General features: G+C 41.7%; 1 protein-coding gene across 1 annotated transcript in view; it reads right to left on the bottom strand.

The window, feature by feature from the left end:
* LOC133415609 (potassium/sodium hyperpolarization-activated cyclic nucleotide-gated channel 4-like) overlaps window positions 1–17,251 on the bottom strand; it is a 154,788-nt gene extending 137,537 nt beyond the window's left edge. The window contains 1 exon segment of the mRNA XM_061701766.1: window positions 16,521–17,251. Within this exon segment, the coding sequence (XP_061557750.1) occupies window positions 16,521–17,233 (713 nt within the window). The 5' untranslated portion in view covers window positions 17,234–17,251.
* Between the last annotated feature and the right edge of the window lie 3,913 nt (window positions 17,252–21,164).

The following is a 21,164-nucleotide window of genomic DNA, read 5'->3' as shown; positions in this document are numbered from 1 at the left end:
ATACATACCTATAAACCAATTAGGTCCTGCCTTTTACGGAATTATATGATCCAAAGGGGTAAAAAAATAAAAGAATAAATGAAAATAATTTAAAAAATTTAAAAAAACACTTAAAGGTCATGGAAATAAATTCTGATTCATCACTTTGATGAGTACAATTGTCCTGACATATGAAGTTAGGTTTAGAATAAAACTACAATAGTTTGCGCGGCGGCATAAGAATACATCATCAAGACAAAGAAGTCGGCACGCTCAGTTACCGAAAAACATTTCATTTGTTTTTCATTTGATTGTTTAATATTTATTGACTAGAGGTTTTTAGCTCTTTTAGTATTTATTGCAATTACGAGTTTACAACTGAATTAGCATAATATGATACACTGTGATAGACTATTGATTATATACAAATTCGGGTTATGTCGCAGCTGCAGGAATGGAACCTTTTCATAAACCTAGAACATCCTGTACTTGGTATCGGATAGATCTTGCAGTATCACACACTATTACTGGATACAGAGATTTTGCAATTCGGTAGGTAGGTTGGTAGGTCAGTAGGTAGGCAGGCAGGCAGGAAGGCAGGCAGGAAGGCAGGAGCTTTTACAGAATACCTTTAACCCTTTGTGTAAAGTGACCTCTGCCACACCACACCGAGAGAAACCCACCATCTCCCTACATCAAATTTTTCCATACACTCAACATTGCCACGTTCGCCGCCCCCCAGAAGACCCAAACAAATCAATTGCAAAACACACTCTCAAATCAGCTATAATCAACCCTGGTGACGTATAAAAGATTGTTTTTGCGTCTGATGTGCAAACATATCCGCGCACGCACATACTCACACGCGCACATGCCTGTTGTCTTGTATACTTGAGATAGCTGCTCCCTCTCCACGAGGACGACGCCATTTGGGAACACGAGTTAAAAAATGCTACCAAAAAAAATAATAATAATAATTCATCAGGGTGCTGAGATGTTGGGAATGGACTCTATTTTATCAAGAAACAAAGGATGTGTGTTGAGCTACTGCAGTCACAATTCAGCCTTTAATTACTCGTTATGACAGCTCAAGAAACCATTTTAGTCATCTGATAACGGATTGTTATAAGTCAACAGAGTCAGGAAATAAAAACATCAATTCGTCGCAGTAGTCAAAGAGTTCATGATTTTGGTTGCGTGTTTTTCTACAGCCCATTTTGTGCACAACTACATAATCATAATAATAATCTGTTATATTTTTAGGAGATTATTCAGAATGTATTCTGGATCCAGGGACTAATAGTATAAAAAAATAAAATAAAAAAAAAGAACGGTTGCATTTGGCTGGTGACTGGTCCGGCATTTAGCCCGCCTTTCGACCAAAGTCAGCTGGGATAGGGTCCAGCTCACCCCCGACCCTAATAATGGGTGGAAAAAGAGGGAGCACAGAGAAATTTACAATTCTAAATTTGCTACAGCGGAATTCATCCACCCATCCATTTTCTACACCACTTAGCCTCACTAGGGTCACGGGTATGCTGGACGAGATAGGAGATAGGAGATTTTAAATAATCTGTTCCAGGATCAAACTGTTAGCTAACAATTGATAGTACAACTTGAAAGTAAACTAAAAATGTTTCAAATTCAATTTAAGAAATTCCTAAATAAATGTCACATCTTACCTTTTAACAGACAGGACTTAAAAGAACTCAACCAATGTTTATTATCAGGGGGGGGGGGAATCAATGTGTCACAGTAAAATTAGGTTCTTCTTTTATTATTGTGGTTGATTTATTGCCGCTTTTGTCATATTGTACTGAGCAGCCAGGACATAAATGTTTTAGCCGCTATCACTACGTCAAAATGAATTTAAATTGTAGTCTGCTCTGGTGGTGGTATCACAAAGAAAAAGACAAAGAACTATAGCATTCATGCTTTAGATGCTCACTGAGCTGATGTCTCAAGTCTTGGGTTTGACCTCTCGAATTTTTGTGCGAAATTACACTTTTCTCTTTTCTCCAAAAATTGAGGCGAATTCCAATTAGGAGATTTTGATGACAAATATAAGTACACATAGAGTATACCCAACCACCATGAAAATTAATTCAAGATTCAGGACTGTGCCAACAAATTTTAGGAAGCTCAAATAGAAGCGGGTAACACTTTGGTTACCATCCTGCCTCGACTTTCAATTTCCTGTTCTATCTCTGTCATTATATTTCTTCTTTGCCATCACATCACTTGCCTGCTCTTCTTTGATATATGAGATGTAATAATAATAATAATAATAATAATAATAATATCCACCCACCCATCCATTTTCTGAATCACTTATCCTCACCAGGGTCGAGGGCATGCTAGCACCCATCACAGCTGACTCTGGGCAAAAGGCGGCGTACACACTGAACTGGTCACCAACCAATCATAGGGTACATACACAAGATAACGCAATGTGCTTTACATGATTAAAAGCATTTAAAAACAAAGAAAAGAACAGCCTATAAACATTTTAAACAAAGAGAAAAAAATAAATGAGAACAATTAAAACAGCATACAGTGCAAGAAATATCATTTAAAAGTGGAAATGCTCTAAAAAGCATGGGAAAAAAGAAGGGTTTTTAACCTGTACTTAAAAACATTCACACTTGGGGGCTTCTGTTGGCAACTTATTCCATTTGTGTGCACTATAATAGCTAAATGCTGCTTCATCATGTTTGCTTTGGACTCTGTGCTCCAATAATAATAATAATAATAATAATAATACACAACAATACATATTATACATATATATATATTATTGGGAATAATAATAACAACGGCGGCACGGTGGACGACTGGTTAGAGCGTCAGCCTCACAGTTCTGTGGACCCGGGTTCAATCCCCGGCCCTGCCTGTGTGGAGTTTGCATGTTCTCCCCGTGCCTGTGTGGGTTTTCTCCAGGCACTCCGGTTTCCTCCCACAACCCAAAAACATGCATTAATTGGTGACTCTAAATTGCCCGTAGGTGTGACTGTGAGTGCGAATGGTTGTTTGTTTGTATGTGCCCTGCGATTGGCTGGCAACCAGTCCAGGGTGTACCCCGCCTCCTGCCCGATGACAGCTGGGATAGGCTCCAGCACGCCCGTGACCCTAGTGAGGAGAAGTGGCTCAGAAAATGGATGGATGGAATAATAATAATACACACATAAATAATACATATTATTATTATGAATAACACTTATAAGTATTATTGTCATAAATTGTATTCTTTATTGGAAACATGATGAATTATTATTTCATTAATAATTATTAATAATAATAATAATAATTTAGTTTCAGCGCCTACGGTCTTAATCACAATTTTCCTGTTTGCAAACACTGTTACCATTCTGTGGTACCATCACGAAGAAACTGCAAAAATGCAAATGATGTTCACCAAAAGTCTTACCAGATATGTTGGGGTCTGATTTCTTGCATAGAATTGCGTGGACAAGTGGTTCTTCAACTACAACTACTACTACTCCTACAGTATAACATTGTGAACCAGAGTGAGGTCATGCATGACGGCCGTTTGACAGATTTTTTAGGTGTGTTTAAAAAAAAAAAAAATCTTTGATCAAATATCACATTGTGCAAATTCAGCATTCCGCTTTTGAGGTTCCACTGTACAATGCCAAGTGACAAAATGTTTCCCCCGCTCAGACAATGAAATCTCCATCTATGCCAGATGAAAACCAGATGATGTTTGTCTCTTTGCCCAGAGAAATATCCGGATGAATCCTATCAATGTAACAGCACTGTGTGCCGAGCTCCAGACAACACGGCGCAATATTAGAATGCAGCCCTCTGATCGCCGAGTGCCTTTTAATTATCTGGTGATTCAGAGCCTAGAGGACACATCTGTTGGAAAGTCTTTCACGTTTCCCTCGTGACAAAGGAAAGTGTCACACATTATAACTTTTTTTTTCTCCCCTTCCATTTGCATCAAAGGTTCTATTAAGCCCCCCACCTCTTTCCTGTTGCCAACACTATCAGAGACGGGGGTTGGTTGTCCTGTAGTTTCTGTCAATCAGTCAAATCCCTTTGCAACAGTCGTCAGGCGAATCCTTCCATCCTCTCTGCGAAGTCTTCTGTCTCGCAACAGCCTTTTATTCCGTCTGCACACTCTTTTCTTGAAGACACTTACCTCGACAGGAGTGAATCAATTCTTTTCAACCACTTGGTTTCTGTCTTTTTATATATATATATATATATATATATATATATATATATATATATTGGAGGGACTACTGTAAAATAAGTAGAGTGCTGGTGGTCATCCACAGTGCATATTTGCCATTTAAAGTAATCCAAAATTTATGAGACTTACTAGCAACATCCATCCATCCATCCTTTTTTTTTTTTTTTTTTCCACAGTGCTTGTCTTCATTAGGGTCGTGGGTGAGATGCAGCCTATCCCAGCAAGAGGCAGGGTACGTTCTGGAGTGGTTGCCAACCACATATAGAGTAACAAACATTCACACTCACATTCACACTAATGGACATTTTTGTTGATTCGCATAGCCTAGCATGCATGTTTTGGGAATGTGGGAGGAAGTACACACTGGAGTGCCATAGGTGAGATTCGAACCAAGAACCATAACTGTGAGGCAGACGTGCTAACCACTGTCACCGCTGCCTTAGTAATCAGTCATTTATTTCCATTGATGGTAGGATCTGTGGTGGCACATTGGGCGACTGATTAGCACATCTGCCTCGCAGTCCTGAGGACCAGGGTTCAAATCCCGGCCCCACCTGTGTGGAGGTTGCATGTTCTCCCCGAACCTGCATGGGTTTTCTTTGGGTACTCCGGTTTCCTCCCACATCCCAAAAACATGCATGGTGGGTTAACTGAAGACTCTAAATTGCCCATCGGTGTGAATGTGAGTGCGAGTGGTTGTTTGTTTATATGTACCCTGCGATTGGCTGGTGACCAGTTCAGAGTGTGCCCCGCCTCTCGCCTGACGATAGCTGGGATAGGCTCCAACACGCCCGTGACCCTAGTGAGGATATGTGGTAAAGAAAATGGATGGATGGATGGGTAGTATCTCTCATATTCATGCTCCCAGCTTCCATTTTACTTGGGATTGTATACTTTTAAGGTATCAACTATAAAGGCTGCTTGGATGAGTTTGGTATGGAAGAGGTTAAAAGCCCTAACTCCAATGCCTAGAAACATATTTAAGATGAACTAGAACCAGTAATGGACTGCACCCAGTCGCTGGCCTGTCGCAGGGCACATATACAGTACACAACCGCTCACACTTAAATTACTGTTCACATTAGCCTAACATGCATGGTTATGGAATGTGGGAGGCAGCTAGAAACCCACACAAGCACAGGCAGAACATGCACACTCCACATAGGAAGGTTGGGGAACAAACACTGAGGCAGAAATGCTAGCCACAAGTCCACCATTCTGATGAAATACAATCCATTCATTAATGGTGGTTGTATTTAAAAATTTTCCAAAAATGGAATTAAATGAATTATATGATCTGTTGAACTGTAACCAATGTCCAGGACATGTGTGCCTGGCAGGTGGGTCTCATTACGTTAACTAACCACAGCTCACTTTTGGTTTTATTATTGATGGGAAATTAAATATCGTTAATCCTCTTTTCATCAGGCGAAATGGGTTTCGAACCCACAACCTTTGGGTTGCGAGACACCCGACAGAGGTGAACACTCACAGGGATGTTATGGTCTGGGTTTGAAGTGAGAAGAGTCACAAGCATGGCTAGAACATGGAAACCACAGGAAAGTCCCAGCAGAGATTTCAAATGAACCTCAGAACAGTTAAACTGACATGCTAACCACTAGTTCACTCCTTACTAACTACAACAGCACCAAATCGTACAAGAGATAATAGCAGAAGATCCAGGATTAATCTGCCTTGGCCTTTTACAAAGAACCCATCAAAGCAACTAATTACTTATTTTTACACGTATGACAGTTAAGAATGTTTGAATGTTTAAAAAAAACTGTTTGCTATTATTATATATGGGTTAAAAAAAATCTAATCGGTTCAAATTTTAATAAATCAAAGTCCAAACAGGATTTTGGAGCCTCAAAGGTTCCACTGTATTAAATGTCAATATTTATAACCAAGGACTGCAAGCACTGATAGGTCTTAGCAGGGCTTATGCGGAGCTGCAGAGGGACAGAAAAGGCAGCACCAATCAGCAGATATGGTCCATGTGGGCTTAAAAAGCTTCCACATTTAAAAGAATCATGTTTTGGGGGCGGGGGTTGCTCAGTGTCACTATGTTGCTGACCGCATCTCCTCACTTGCAAGATGCTCGTTCAGAAGGGAAGGCGGCCGCTGGGCTTTGGATGTGGAAAATGAGGCTCTAGATTGGATTATGATGCCATTTTTAATCTGTCTTTTTCTCTGGCTGGATACCGCTCCTCCCCGCTTCTTAGTGTTACACAATACTTGACAAGGGAAGATTTCTGCCGAATTCTGGCGAAGTGACGACTATGTGATTCCTTGTGACACTCTAATTTGAGTTTATAGCGCTAAGGCTTTGATGCAGACATAGGAATAAAACTTTTAGTAACGACGACCCTTCTCTTCTGCGGCCCCAATAAAAAGGTCCCACTCAGATCACTGTGTAGTTTAATTAGACTCATTTTGTCCCGTGCTCATCCTGATTTTGGAGAATGTAGGTGTCAAAAGTACCGTTTCCCCCTCAGCGCATTATAACTCAAATGCATTCTGAAAGTAGTCTCAACGTGCAGTATCATCTCCCTGACATGGCACGCTATTCCCCCTCGTGTCTAACTTTGCCATTATTTCTAAAAAAAACTTACTTTAACGCTGACGAACGACTAATGACACACTTCCTCAGAGAGGTAGCTTGGTAATGCTCCATTATAGTTTCATTTAATTGTGAAATGGTGCATTAAAAGTGGTGTGTCTCGTCGTCTCCCTGTTAGCAGCAGAAAAACATGCAAGCATCTTCAATACTTGAATGGACGGAGACACGTGGTACATTTTTAGCTCTCAAGGCTTAAGGTGCTTTATTGTCAGTTCTTCAATATGTGTAACACATACAGAGGATTGAAATTACGGTACTCAAGGGCCCGCGGTGCTACAAAAAGACAGTACAAATAATATAAAAAGCTAAATAAAACTATGGTATATACAGTATAAAAAATATTAATTGAATGTGCAAATATCAAAGATCGGGGTATGTGTGCGACATCGTCAAGGTCAGAGAACCAAGGCAAATAAGACATAAATTAGATGACAAAACCCCAATGCTGCTAAAGTGGCTGGTGCAGCAGCAAAGTGGCTGGTGCGATCCTGAGTCTCGTGTGTGTGTGTGTGTGTGTGTGTGTGTGTGTGTGTTCATGTCCATGTCCATGTCTGTGGGGCATCAGAGTTCAGGTGGGCAGAGGACAGAAGAGGTAGAGGGGGCAGAGCGCATCAGAGAGTTCAGATTCCTGACAGCCTGATGAATAAAACTGTCTTTGAGTCGGCTAGTCCTGGTCCGCAGACTCCGCAGTCTCCTCCCTGATGGCAGCAGACTGAAGAGGCTGTGTGATGAATGGGTGGCATCCCTTGCTATGTGGAGGGCTTTGCGGGTGAGGCGGGTGGTGTAAATGTCCTGCAGGGAGGGAAGAGAGGTTCCAATGATCTTCTCAGCTGCCCTCACTATGCGGTGGAGAGTCTTGCGTAAGATGCAGTGCAGGCTCCGTACCACACAGTGATACAGTTGGTTAGTATGATCTCTATGGTCGTTCTGTAGAACGAGCACATGATGGGGATTGGGGCTCTGGCTCTTCTCAGCTTGTGCAGGAAGTAGAGACACTGGTGAGCTTTCTTGGTCAGTGATGAGGTGTTGCTGGTCCAGGAGAGGTCCTCGGTGATGTGCACTCCCAGGAACTTGGAGCTGCACACTCTCTCCACGCCAGCACCATTGATGTTCAGGGGAGCGCAACAATCTCCTAGTTGTTTTTTTTTTCACATTTAGGGAGTGATTGTTGTCCATGCACCACCCGGCCAGGCAGATCACCTAACTCCTGTAGTCTGTCTCTTCCTGTTGCTGATGAGACCCACAACAGTTGTGTCGTCTGCAAACTTGATGGAGAGGTTGGAGCTGTATGTCGGTGTGCAGTCATAGGTCAGCAGGGTGAAGAGGAGGGGACTCAACACACAACCTTGAGGGGCTCCCTTGTTCAGAGTGATGGTGCTGGATGTATTGCTGCCGACCCGTACTGCTTGCGGTCTCCCTGTCAGAAAGCCCAGGAGCCAGTTGCACATCGAAGTGTTGAGCCCCAGCTGGTCCAATTTATAGACCAGTTGTTGAGGGATGATGGTATTGAATGCTGAGTTGAAGTCTATGAACAGCAGTCTGAGTCCTTAGAGTCAAGGTGTGTGAGGGCAGAGTGGAGGGCGGTGGAGACTGAATCATCGGTTGACCGGTTGGACCGATATGCAAACTAGAAGCGGTCCAAGGAGGGAGGGTGGGGGGGGGGGGAGGCTTGATGTGCTGCATGCCTAGCCGCTCAAAGTGCTTCATCAGAATGGGAGTGAGCACTACCGGACGGTAGTCATTGAGGCAGGAGGGAGACGACTTCTTCGTGTCAAGGATGGTGGTGGTTGATTTGAAGCACATGGGGACAACACCCTGACTCAAGGAGGTGTTAAAGATGTCCATGAAGACATCTGTGAGTTCAGCTGCATCGTCCCTCAGAACACGACCAGGTATGTTATCTGGGCCCGGGGCTTTTTGTGTGTTGATCTTGTCGAGAGATATTTTCACACTGTGCCAGGTCAGTGTCAGCACTTGGTCACCAGGAGGGAGTGGAGTCTTGTCTGCAGCGGTGCTGTTGTGTGCCTCAAAGCGAGCAAAGAAGTCATTTAGCTCATTTAGCAGGAGGTGGAGCTGTCGCAGGTGTAACTGCTGTCACTGAAGCAGTGAGCAATCTTCCTGGAGTACTCCCTTTTGGGCTCCCTGATGCCACGGGACGGATTGGCCCTGGCTTTCCTCAGGCCCTCATTAGCCCCAGATCTAAAAGCCGCGTTGCGGACCTTCAGTAGTCTGTAGACCTCCCCCGACAGCCATGGCTTCTGATTAGCACGGACAGTGATGGACTTAGTCGTGGTGACATCATCCATCCACTTGCTGCTGTAGGCAGTAACAGTCTCGGTGTACTCCTGAAGGTCTGTGATGGAGTTGTAGGTGGCAGCCTGTTTGAACATGGTCCAGTCTGTGGTGGTGTTCAAGTGCCTCAAAGGACCCTTCTGGCCACACTCGTACCTGATTGGGTATCACATCCATGATTTTAGTTGTATAGTGTTATCTCCTTTTTCCAATCTTCTGGGAAAACAATCCTAAATCGCATGGAAAGCCAATTGCAAAGGGGAGTAAAATGATCTTTAATATGAAAATTCCACACAGGAAGGCTAGAGATGAAATTCAAACCGAGAACCACAGAACTGTAAGGCTTCTGCCTTAACCACTAACCACCATGCATCCAAGTTACAATTCTACATTCAAAATATTAACCTATACAGTTTGATGACTGGAACATATTATTTCCACTTCCATTATTTTCTTTATGTTAAAAACTGTTTCTAACTACGATGGTACATTGACGCATGGCACGTGCCCCATATAAATGTGTTTCAAGTTATAAGCCGTCGCTTGATCGATTCTTTATTTCTGTTGCGACTTGCAAGTAAGGTGCAATGATTAATCGCTTATCAAATTAATCGATAACTATTTTCATTATCGATTAATCATTTAGAGACCGTGTGCAGCTTAAAAGTTTAAAAATCCTTAGAGTTTCAGCTTCTCGGCAGTAAATATTTTGGTATTTCTGTAGTCTTCAGTAAATGCAGACTGATTGTCTTTGTTATCTTCTTTTATTGAAAATAATGATCAACATTTTTGCTTATTTTCAGACGTTATATAGATCAAACCAGTAAGTGAATCGTAATTTGGGCATTTTCTGCACTGTGGTATTCCTGACACCACTCACTAAGCCACACCCAAAAGGCACACGAACAACATGAAAGCTGTGGTTGGCAGTAATTAAACTTTATGAAAACAGTTTATTTTTTTTAATTCTCTTTCATAATGTTTTAGTATATTTTTATACACAGTGCCTGCAATTGGCTGGCAACCAGTTCAGGGTGTACCCCGCCTCCTGCCCGATGACAGCTGGGATAGGCTCCAGCACGCCCGCGACCCTAGTGAGGAGAAGCGGCTCAGAAAATGGATGGATGAATGGATTTACATAGTGCTATTTTCTGTCATTAAAAATGTAAACAAAAAAATTGGGTGGTTTTTGGGGGGCTGGCAGGGATAAATAGCCTTTCATCTCATTTGAACAGGGAATATGGATTTGCTATACGAGTATATTGAGTTACGAGCTTGGTCATGGACCAAATTAAACTCAAAAGTCATGGTACCACTGTAAACAAATGCACTGTATAGGTGAATGATTATGTAATCCTATGTTGTCTGTACCATCAGTCCATCCATCCATCCATCAATTCTTGGAACTGTTTATCCTAATTAGAGCCCTGGGTGTGTTGGAGTCTATCCCAGCTGACTGGGCGAGAGGTGGGGGGTACACCCAGAACTGCTCATCAGCCGAACGCAGGCCCAGTATCCTCCCTCTGACCCCAATCAAGTTGGTTAACCTTATTTTTATTTTTATTTTTTTTTGGGAGGGGGGCATCGACTCCTTGGTGGGATTTAATCTCAACATTTTGCTGAGAGAGTCACATGTGCATCATCTGCATGCAGCGAGCGCAGCGCTGCAGCCTATTTCTGCATCCCGCTCAAAAAGACATTTCAAAACCGAGGGCCAGAGCCAAACCTCTGACCTTTCAGTATGAGGACGTTCTCCCCGAGCCCCAAATCACCCTCTCTGGTGACATTTAACACAGTGAGTAAGGGAGCAAGAGAGGTGGGCAGAGCAAGAGGGTCAAACAGTGAGGAAGGAGCACAACCAAAATGGCCATCTGTGTAATTTTGACCGGTTCAAGTTCCAGTGGAGCCCCACTATTCGACAGGGCCTAGGGACTGAGGCCAACCGCGAATAGCGAATTGCCATTAATAATCTATGCTCTCTCAAAAGTAATTATAATTGCCTAAATTAATAGTTTAAACAATAAATGTTTCCCAATATATGAACACAAAACACTTTAAAGCATTTCCCTTACAAACATAAAATATTTCTGTACCCTTAAAAATACAGTACAGTAAACAGCTTATAGCTTTGAACGAAGATAAACAATGTACTGCAATTCATGTACGTACATAACAACAATTGTGATGAGGATGAAGAAAAATTACTCTCGCAGTGCAGTCCAGTGGAAAACAGCAGTGGTTGATAGGCTTAGAAATGTGCCGCTGTGCTGTTGTTATGGATTCTAGTGGTTTTGATTCCGTGTTTAGTTTTAGTTTGGCAAAACATCGCGGGGCAAAGCAACCGCAGCAAACATGGTTGCCGCCATTTTATCAATCCACTCCGACTGACTGTCAATAATCCCAAATCTAAGACAGCTGCTGTTAGATCTGTGATTGGATGACTGAGTGTGGGGGAGTTTAGTTGAGTGGACAAAGATGTTTTTTTTTGTGTGTTTCCAGCTGACAGTAACCATTTGTTATCTCACCTTTTGCCTTCCACCGCAGAAGTTTGGTTTAGTGGAGAACTAGTTTGATTATTTGTTGGCTTGTTTGCAGCCGACACTGACCCATAAGTAATGTTTGGATAATTCTTAATTATTATAATGAAGAATTATTACGAGTCACAGGGGCTTGTTGCCACCAAACGAATGGTTTGGTATGCATTTTATTACGTTTCCATTGTAAAGGGTCATAAAATATGCCCTTTTTATGATTACAAAAAAGAAAACATTTTAAAAAATGACCCTCTACAACCCCGTAGGTAATGGTTGTTGGTCTCTATGTGTCACCCCTATGGATGAATTGGACAGGCAACATATCCAGTGTCTATCCCACCTCTTTCCCTAATGACAACTGGGACACGCTCCATAACCACCGCCACACTGTGACCCTGCACATGGATCAGCCATGGCAGTAACGGATTGCTGGACTTCACACTCTCTCTAGTCACCTGTCCCACATTTAGTCCAATTGCCAAACCATACTTTATTTCACTGACAAGAAAAGTCACACTTACATCAAAATTAAAGCCACCCATGATGTCAGGCATCATGGTAAAAATTTACCTCATTCATTAGAGGAGATGAAAGAGGAATATGTCTTGTTTTCTATTCCCTGACACGTCTAACTTCTCCTTTGTTCACCCCACCAAACTCACACTATAACGCATTTCTCGCAGAATCAGACATCTTGTGCAAACACTTTAAGACGTACACCGTAACACATTGCTGTAAAAACTCTTTTAAAAAAAAAAACAGTCAAAATTCTGACAGTAACATACTGTTTTCCATTCAAACGGTATTATTCACTAAAAATTATGCATTCTGGAATACATTCGTGGGTAGCTTACAGTTTTTCATTAAATACGTTAATATATACTATAAACAGTATTGCATTCTGGGATGGATTTTAAAATCAGCAGTGGAGACTCCGTGCAAATACGAATCCCCACCATATTTCTTGGGCACATGCACGCTGGGACAACTTGCACATATTAAGTCGTCATCCATTTGAATCCTCTCCATTGTGGTGAAATCAGATGATATGAACTCGTCAGGTGTTTCATTAATTGCATACTTTTTTGAGGGGGACAAATCTTATATAAAGTCAAAATTTTCAAACTGAAAACCTTTTTGTTTAAAGGTGAAACATCTTCAACAAACAATAACAGTCCAGTTGCCTTTATTCTATTTTGCGGATTACCATAAACTCCACTGTTAAACATTTCTGTAAATTCTACAGTTATTTACCCCATACCATAGAGTAAAATACTGTAAAGGGATTATACCGTAATCAAATGTAGTTTCCACTGCATCATGGGATTTTGGTTGAAGTCACACACTATAAACAGAGAGTAACTGTATTTTTTTTTAATGAATGGTAATTACTGTAAAAAATACTTGGACACACTCTGGTCCACGGACCACATCCGGTCTGTCCACAGTCTCTGACCGGGCCTTGCAGTGTTTTTCTATCGTTTTCATGAAACCCTGACTGTGGGTTGTGTGCGATAGAGTAACATCCCGGTCAGTTCTGCCGTATGCTAAATTAAGCTAAGGAATGCGTTACCTGGTGACTTACCAGCTGCATTAGGTACTAGTGTGTACTTCCTTCTGACTGCTCAAATTGGCCTACTTCTTCTGCAAGCTAAAATATTTTACTTGTGTGACTCATCAGCGCTACAATGAATAAAACCATCATGTTTTAAAAAAAAACATAATTCCTCTTTGTTTCTAGTGTGTGACGTCAACCAAAATCCCATGATGCAGTAGAAACTATAATTACTGTAAAATTACTGGACAGTATTTTACTGTATGGTATTTGGTAAATAAACTTTATTACTTCCAGAAATATCTAAGTGTACTGTAATGCATGCCCATAATTCCCATCTTGCATTGTAACAGTGATGGCAATTATACAAGAAAGAAAATGATGATAAAAATCTATTGTGTAGAAATACTGAACACTAACAATGCGGCACCATTGCAGAAAAGCATTGTTGTATATGTGTCTATTATATACACGTGGTGTCCATAGAATGCTTCTGTGGGAGGAAGCGTATTGTAGAGGTCAAGAGACAGGAGCCGATTGCTGTCTTTGCAAGGGGTCACCTGATTCAGGTTAGTGAGCCAACATAAAATACACGCTAATACACGCTATTTGTGTTTACATTTAGAGGAAGAAAAACGACAGCTTTCCTGTATCTTAATATTTGTCTAGCACTGTCTGCCCAAACGTGGATATGTCAGCCCACTTCTAACTTGAGAAAACACCTTGCGGTAAATTGTTGATGTTTTGTTGTTGTTTTGGCTGTGCATATTAGCCTCCATTAGCGCTATTTTATCACAACTAACTGTAATACATGCCTCTCTTGGGATACGTGCACTACTCGCTCACACTCTAAACACATCCACACACAGCAATATCAGAATTTGCACATTCACACTTTATTGTGTGATTTTTATTTTATTGATGTTCATGCTCTGATTTAAAAAAATCTGAAGTTACTCGCCATTTACTCAGTACTTATTTTTTATCACTGTGTACGTTTTACTCTTACTCAAGTAATTTTTGGGAGGACTACTTTTTACTTGTACTTGAGTCACATTATTGTCAGGTAACAGTACTATTACTTGAGTATAATATTTGGTTACTCTACCCACCTCTGCTTGCAATGATTCACAGATGATGTATGAAGTGGTGCATGACTCCAGAACTCAATTTATACTCTACTTTTGTAAGTATTTTCTTACAGTAACTTACTGCCAGCACACTCAGTAAATTGATGACAGTAGGGAAGCTGTAAAATAATGGTAACAAGCTAATAACGGTAACAAGAAAGCAACTCAGCTTCCAGTATTTCATTGTTATTTTACTGGATAATTTATTAAAGTGATACTAAATGGATGGTACGATAGGATTCAGCACAGCCAATTGCGTGCTAATAAGACAACATTCAGTGTGAAAGGTGAGAGATGTGCAAGAATCACAATGTAGTTCCAGTGAATAGCTGCACCAGTGAACTAAATCTGACACTAGCTGTAATTAAATATTTCCCTCCTTAATTACCGTGCTACAGGAAATGAGCTAGTGGAAAGAAGACGAAGGGGAAAAAACATTTTCATTACTCCCTATCAAACTATAGATGTTTTCTTTTTTGATTTCACAGTCACATCATTGCTGTTTTTGCCAATAAATAAGCACGTACAGTATCTCACCGGCACTTACCATAAATGGCTCAGGTGATTTTCAAACAGATATTGTATTACAAAAACATAACAAGCCCAAATAAAAGGGACCTCTAAAGCGCAGGCTCCATGTGGCCATGAATCAAGATGCATATGGCCAAAACAAACTCAAGGGCACTAAGGAATCAGCAGAATATAAAAAGAAAAGTGCTGCTATTGATCCTAAAACAATGTGCTTTAAAATTTAATGTGTGTAGTTAATTTGCCCCTTTTAAAAAATAAATTTAACATGCTGGCCTCGTTGCAAGCCCAAATGTAAGAACAGTCAGCTAGAAATAAACAATAAGCTACCAGTTGTACATATTTGGCTAAATTCCCTGTTTGGTAAAGTCTGTGTTCTCAGTGATTTGCTCCATAATCTAAGTGTCTTCTCTCCACCTATGTGTCTTTATCAGGAAGAGAAGTACCGGACAATATTCCTTGAATTCTCCGGACTTCTTTATGCTCTTTGTTTCAAACACCTGCTCAGAAATTGGGAGAAGGGTTTTAGGGTACTCTGCACCCTAATCAAGGAACTGGTGTTCTTAAATGCTTTTAAATCTAAAATGAAAGACGTTGAAGCAGTTACAGTGAATAGAATGTCAATGTTTTAGCTCGGCTGCTTGAGCAATTGATTCCTATAGATATGACTCATAGATGGTTAAATCCAAAATGTTGTGCTTTGTAAATTGTTCTTTGTATCTATTCGTATTTCTGTGACTTTGTGTTTTTGCTAACGTCTTGGCCATAATCTCTCTTGAAAAATAAATCTTTCTTTTTTTATCTTAATGCTACCAACCTGGTTAGATAAAGGTTCAATAAAAAATAATATACCACAGGCCTCTCGAGCATCCCAAAAAGAGTAAATGCAAAGGTTCCTTATGTGGGTGAAAAACACCTTCACTTATTTTCAACTGTGTTTCCCAACATAAAAAGGGGAGAAAAATATTTGAGAGAAGCCATGTGCACCGTATTAGGCAGTGGTGGAAAACCTAGGGCAAATGGGCCATATACAGTATGGCCCGCGAGAGCATTAGATCCAATATGACACTCTATAAACAAATAAAACCTCAGAACTGCTATAAAAATACATTTATGCATCTATTTTCTGTACCGCTTAAAATGACTGGTTGCAGGTGAGCTGGATATCCCAGTTGATTTTGGGCGAGAAGTGTAGTACACCCCGATAGGTTGCCAGCCATTTGCAGGGTACATGCAGATGAACGACCATTCACACTCACATTCACCTACAAACAATTTAGTCTTCAATTAAATGAATTTATTTTTGGAATATAGGAAAGGAAGCTGGAGTACTCAGGGTAAACCCACGGAATCAAAGGGAGAACATACACAAAATCCGCACAAGAAGGCCGCAGCCTGAATCCGACCCACCAACCTCAGAAATGTGAGGCGATGCCACTAGTTCACCGTACCACTGTCATCAAAATAAAACTGATATATATATATATATATATATATATATATATATATATATATATATATATATATATATATATATATATATATATACAGTAATTTCATATTATGACTAATGAATGAAAAATGGCCCCTGATCGAAAAAATGTTGATATGATCTAAAGGCATCAAAACAGCAGGGTTACACGCAGTGCATTCTGTTTACCTGAAATCACTGTAGGGGTGAATAATCCAAAATCCGGCGGATTTGACCCGCTCCTGTTCCCGCTCCACCGCCTTCTCGCTTCCAAACATCCTCAGGGAGAACTTGTTGACCCCCGGCTGGAGCATGGCCCCGAACTGTCGGTGCATGAAGCCGGCCTGGTACAAGCGCTCGTCGTCAGGGAGGATCTGATCAATTCCATCCAACTTTATGAACCCGGACCGGTCGTCCGCTTGGGACTCGCTCGGAGGTGCGCCGTCGCCGCCGCCGCCGCCGGTGGAAGCGCCACCTGCGCCGGCCCCTTGCGCACCTTGCTCCGTGGCGCCCTCACCGATCCCTCCCGGGGGGCTCTCCTCGCTCGGGGTGACGTCCCCCTCGGTGATGAGGCGCCTAACCTCCGCCGAGTCAGAGTCGTGCACATGGCGGCTGGTGATGGACGAGAGGCTGCCCCGGAACCTCCGGCAGTCTCCGTTGGAGCTGGTCTTCATCGGTCTCCCAATGTCGGTCTCCATGATGAGCGACTCGCCGCTCTTGGTCTCCCCGATACCTCGGCAGCTTCCACCGGAGGTGGGCGACGGCAGCGCCTTCATCCGGATGCTCTTCCTCCGCGTGTCCGTGTCTGCGTCTTCCCCTTCGCCCATGATGGACGGTTTGTGTCCAATGTGCTGGGGCAAACTGTAGAGCCGTTTACGCATGGACGAATGCAACCTGTCCATTATGTCATGGAGCGAAAATGGAACAAATCCAGATTTGTTGGGCAAAGCGAGCACAGTCCCGCGTGGTGCTTCTGATCTGCTTGTGAGCAATCCCTGAAAGCTTGCAACACATGACACACTTGCCTTCTGAGGATGGTGATGGCGGTGGCACTTAATGAAATAAACCGCACATATTTTTGCCCACCTTTAAATGACGATTCGACTACCTGGCAGCTCGCGTGCGTCCTCTTCACGCACAGCCTGGGCGGTCCGCTCGGCCACCGCGCACATCTTTGCGCCTCTCCGCCTGCATGGCGCGCAAAAGTGGGGAGGTGGGGTGGGGGTAACTGCCTGAAAGTCACCTTTGCCTGTCATGTGAGGAACGCACCGGCGGATGGAGGAGGAGGAAGAGGAGGAGGAGGAGGAGGAGGAAGAGGAGGAGGTGGTGATGGCACGGTGGGCTGGTTGGGGTCAGCTCGCTCCTCTCGCCGAGGCGACAATCACGATGGGAAACACGCACACGGCGTTCCACGGGGCTCACGCGCTGACATCACCCTCATCCATCCGGCCCGAACGACCAGGCGAACGTGTGTGAATATGCATGATCGGGTTAGGTTGCCATAGGAGCGAGGGGGGATAAGCTCAGCCCACCTGCTTTAAAGGGGAATTGCGCATCCCATTCTTAAAACGCGAGGAGATGGGAGGCTACAGGTAGTTTATTGTTCGAACCCGGGGTGGGGAAACAACACGATTCACGTGTGAAAGCGGGCTGATGATAGGGGGTAGGGGAGGGGAATGCTGCCGGAGTCGTGATTCTGTAATTGAGTAATTGCTATACTTGCGTGCAATTATGGAGCCGTCATTCGCGAGTTAACTGATTACAACCAGGTCAAGCTTATAATGGAAATACAGCGGGATAGGATACCTTCCCAAAGAGGGACCCAATCGGGGTCCGCGAGTTGACTCCCAAGTTGTTCTCATTTCAAAATAATTTACCAACAATAAGTGAATTTATCCTGTTACCCTTTCACCTTACTAAAGCAGTGCTTCACAAACATGATTTAAACTAAGGCACATACCGTTTTTCACACTGGAAAAATCTCACAGCACAGCACAACACCAAAACTCAATGGGAAAAAGCTATTTTTAAAGACAAACTTAAAGTATATACACTTTAAATTATTCCTATGCTCGCCGACCCGAAATCTAATGTGATTTTCTGACATTGTTCAAGTTTATATACAACTTGAGGCATATTTTTTTCCTTAGAAATAAAACAATTGTTCATTTATGTCCCTTATGAATATTAAATATCTGCAATTTCTGAAAAAAATAAAAGTAAATAAAACAAGTATGTTTGCAATATAGTATAGGAATTAATTTTACATACTAGCCTAACTCATGTAAGCAAAGTGGGAATATGTTTAAGCATGGTATAGGCATATGTTTAAAGGTAATCAAAAAATCATGTGTCTTGTCTATGCTGGATCTCGACTCGGTAAATATAAAGCAACAGTCTAATGTATGGCGATTGATTTTCATTGTCAAAATGTATACAAAAGCATGAAAACAGGACATAAGTTGAATTGATGCATTTAATATTTCATTAAACATACAGAACAATGCTAATATGAAAATAAAAGGACTTGGGCATTACCCCAAAGGATACTCTGGTCTTTTTCTTGTATGTCAAATGCTAGCTTGAGTTGAATCGATTACTGATGAACAAATAAAAGGTATATTATTAGCAGAGGGCGAGGGCACGCACGAGGGTGCCTCGCGAATCTGCCATAGCGACAAGTGAACAAAACCCAGAAATAAATGAGAGTTGTCCATTTTATGTTTCTGTGCCACGAGCTAAAACGTTATAACTATAGCTTAACGGTAACAACTAAGTTTTATAATTAACTATACAATACGAATTATCTGTGGAGATGAAGCGTGTTACATTAAAAACTGTTAGTAAAACGTTTCGTCGCCACGCTATTTTGTCACGCGAACATGCCATTTTTTTAAATTATTTTTTTTTTTTACTGATAAATCAAAACTTTATTAACACCCGCTGAGAAACACAGGGCTCACGTCAACGCACTAATCTGTTAGTCGAGCCATATGCTGCTCCCTTATTATCAACTGTGGCAAACACAATATTTTGAATATTAAAACTTCATTCAAATGGCCACCGGTGTGACGTGGAGGTTGAAACGTTATGGACGATTTATTCCAGGCTCCGGTAAAACCGCCAAGAGAGAATCCTGGAAGGTAAATATCTATACTATCTATGCTATGCTCTATGCTAATTAATACTATACCGAGGTTTTGCTAGCGTTAGTCTCAGTTTTGGTCGTGAAAGTTACTCCTAGTTGTGTTTAATTCTGATTATATGATTATAAATTATCATGACTTATAATAATTATAGAAACCCACATTTGCAAAATAATTTCCAAGAGCCAAACAGAGTTTGCAGATCGCAGTCAGGTGTTGGTGGTGTGGTTTAATTTGCCACTCAAACATGCATTGAAAGAAAAAAAAAGATTGAGAGTGGAGAATTAGTAACCACTCAATAAATTGTTAAAATTCATAACATAGCATAACATACACAGATTATCATATGGATTTGAAAAAATATTTTAGTCACCTAGAAGTTTATGAGGGGGGTTTGTCAACGATAAATTCAGGAAATATTGTCAGAGAATTGTAAAGTGTGTACTTTTTCCATAGAGAAACTTCAAAGTGATTAAAACTTGGACGTGTTCTACAGTGCCGTGAAAAAGTATTGCCCCATGTCAAATTCTTATTTATTTATTTTTTGGAAGTTCCCCCACTTTAATATGTCAGTTAATCAAACAATCGTAAATATCAGACAATGATAAAACAAGTAAACATACAATGCAGTTTTTACATGGGGTGGGGGGACTATTCATACACCTGACCCTGTGTGAAAAAGTAATTGATCTCGAAGCAGCAACAAGTGAAATCAAGCGTTTTCCATACCTGGCAATCAGTCTTTCACAGCTCTGGAGAGATATTGTGGCACACTCTTCCTTGCAGAATTGTTATAATTCAGCAACGGTGGAGGGTTTTTGAGCATGAACAGCCTTTGTAGGGTCATGCCACAGCATTTCAATGGGATTCAAGTGCTGACTGACTAGGCCACTCCAAAACCTTCATTTATTTTTTAAGCCATTCAGAAGCTGACTTGCTGGTGAATTTTGGATGGTTGTCCTGCTGCAGAAACCAAGTGTGCTATAGTTTGAGGTCATGACCTGATGGCTGAATATTGTCCTTAAGGATTTTCTGGTGAAGAGCAGAATTGATGGGTCCATCAATCACAGCAAGTGATCCAGGTCCTGAAGAAGCGAAGCAACACAAGACCATCACACTACCACCACTATGATTGACTGTTGGTATAATATTAGTTTTCTGAAATGCTGTGTTACATTCACGCCAGATATAATGAGACAAACAAAGTTGACTTTACACCAGTGATTCCCAACCTTTATCGAGCCAAGGCCCATATTTTACCGTATTTTCACGACCATACGGCGCACTGTATTAAAAGGCGCAGTCTCAGTTACGGGGTCTATTTCTGTGTTTAACACATGCATAAGGCGCACCGTATTATTGGGCGCAGGCATGGTAAAACATACAGTAGCATGCATGTGCGCAAAAACAATGTTTTTAAAAAGGCAGCGGGAGCAAAACTTAGTTTGGTTGTACTTTATTGAAGTATTTAACAATGTACTCACGTTCTTTTTTGATCAATCCTCATCCACAATTCCATCAAAGTCCTCATCTTCTGTATCCGAAATGAATAGGTGGGCAAGTTCTCCATCAAAAACGCCAGGTTCCCTCGTACTCGTCGGAGTCAGTCTCGTTGCCGTACGGCTCCTCAGAAATGATACCAGCTTTTACGAAAGCTTGAACAACAGTGCAAGCAGACACGTTAGCC

The sequence above is a fragment of the Phycodurus eques genome, chromosome 2 (genome assembly GCF_024500275.1).
Source record: "Phycodurus eques isolate BA_2022a chromosome 2, UOR_Pequ_1.1, whole genome shotgun sequence".
Classification (NCBI taxonomy): domain Eukaryota; kingdom Metazoa; phylum Chordata; class Actinopteri; order Syngnathiformes; family Syngnathidae; genus Phycodurus; species Phycodurus eques.
The sequence above is the reverse complement of the archived record's forward strand: the minus strand, read 5'-3'. Positions and strand labels throughout refer to the sequence as shown.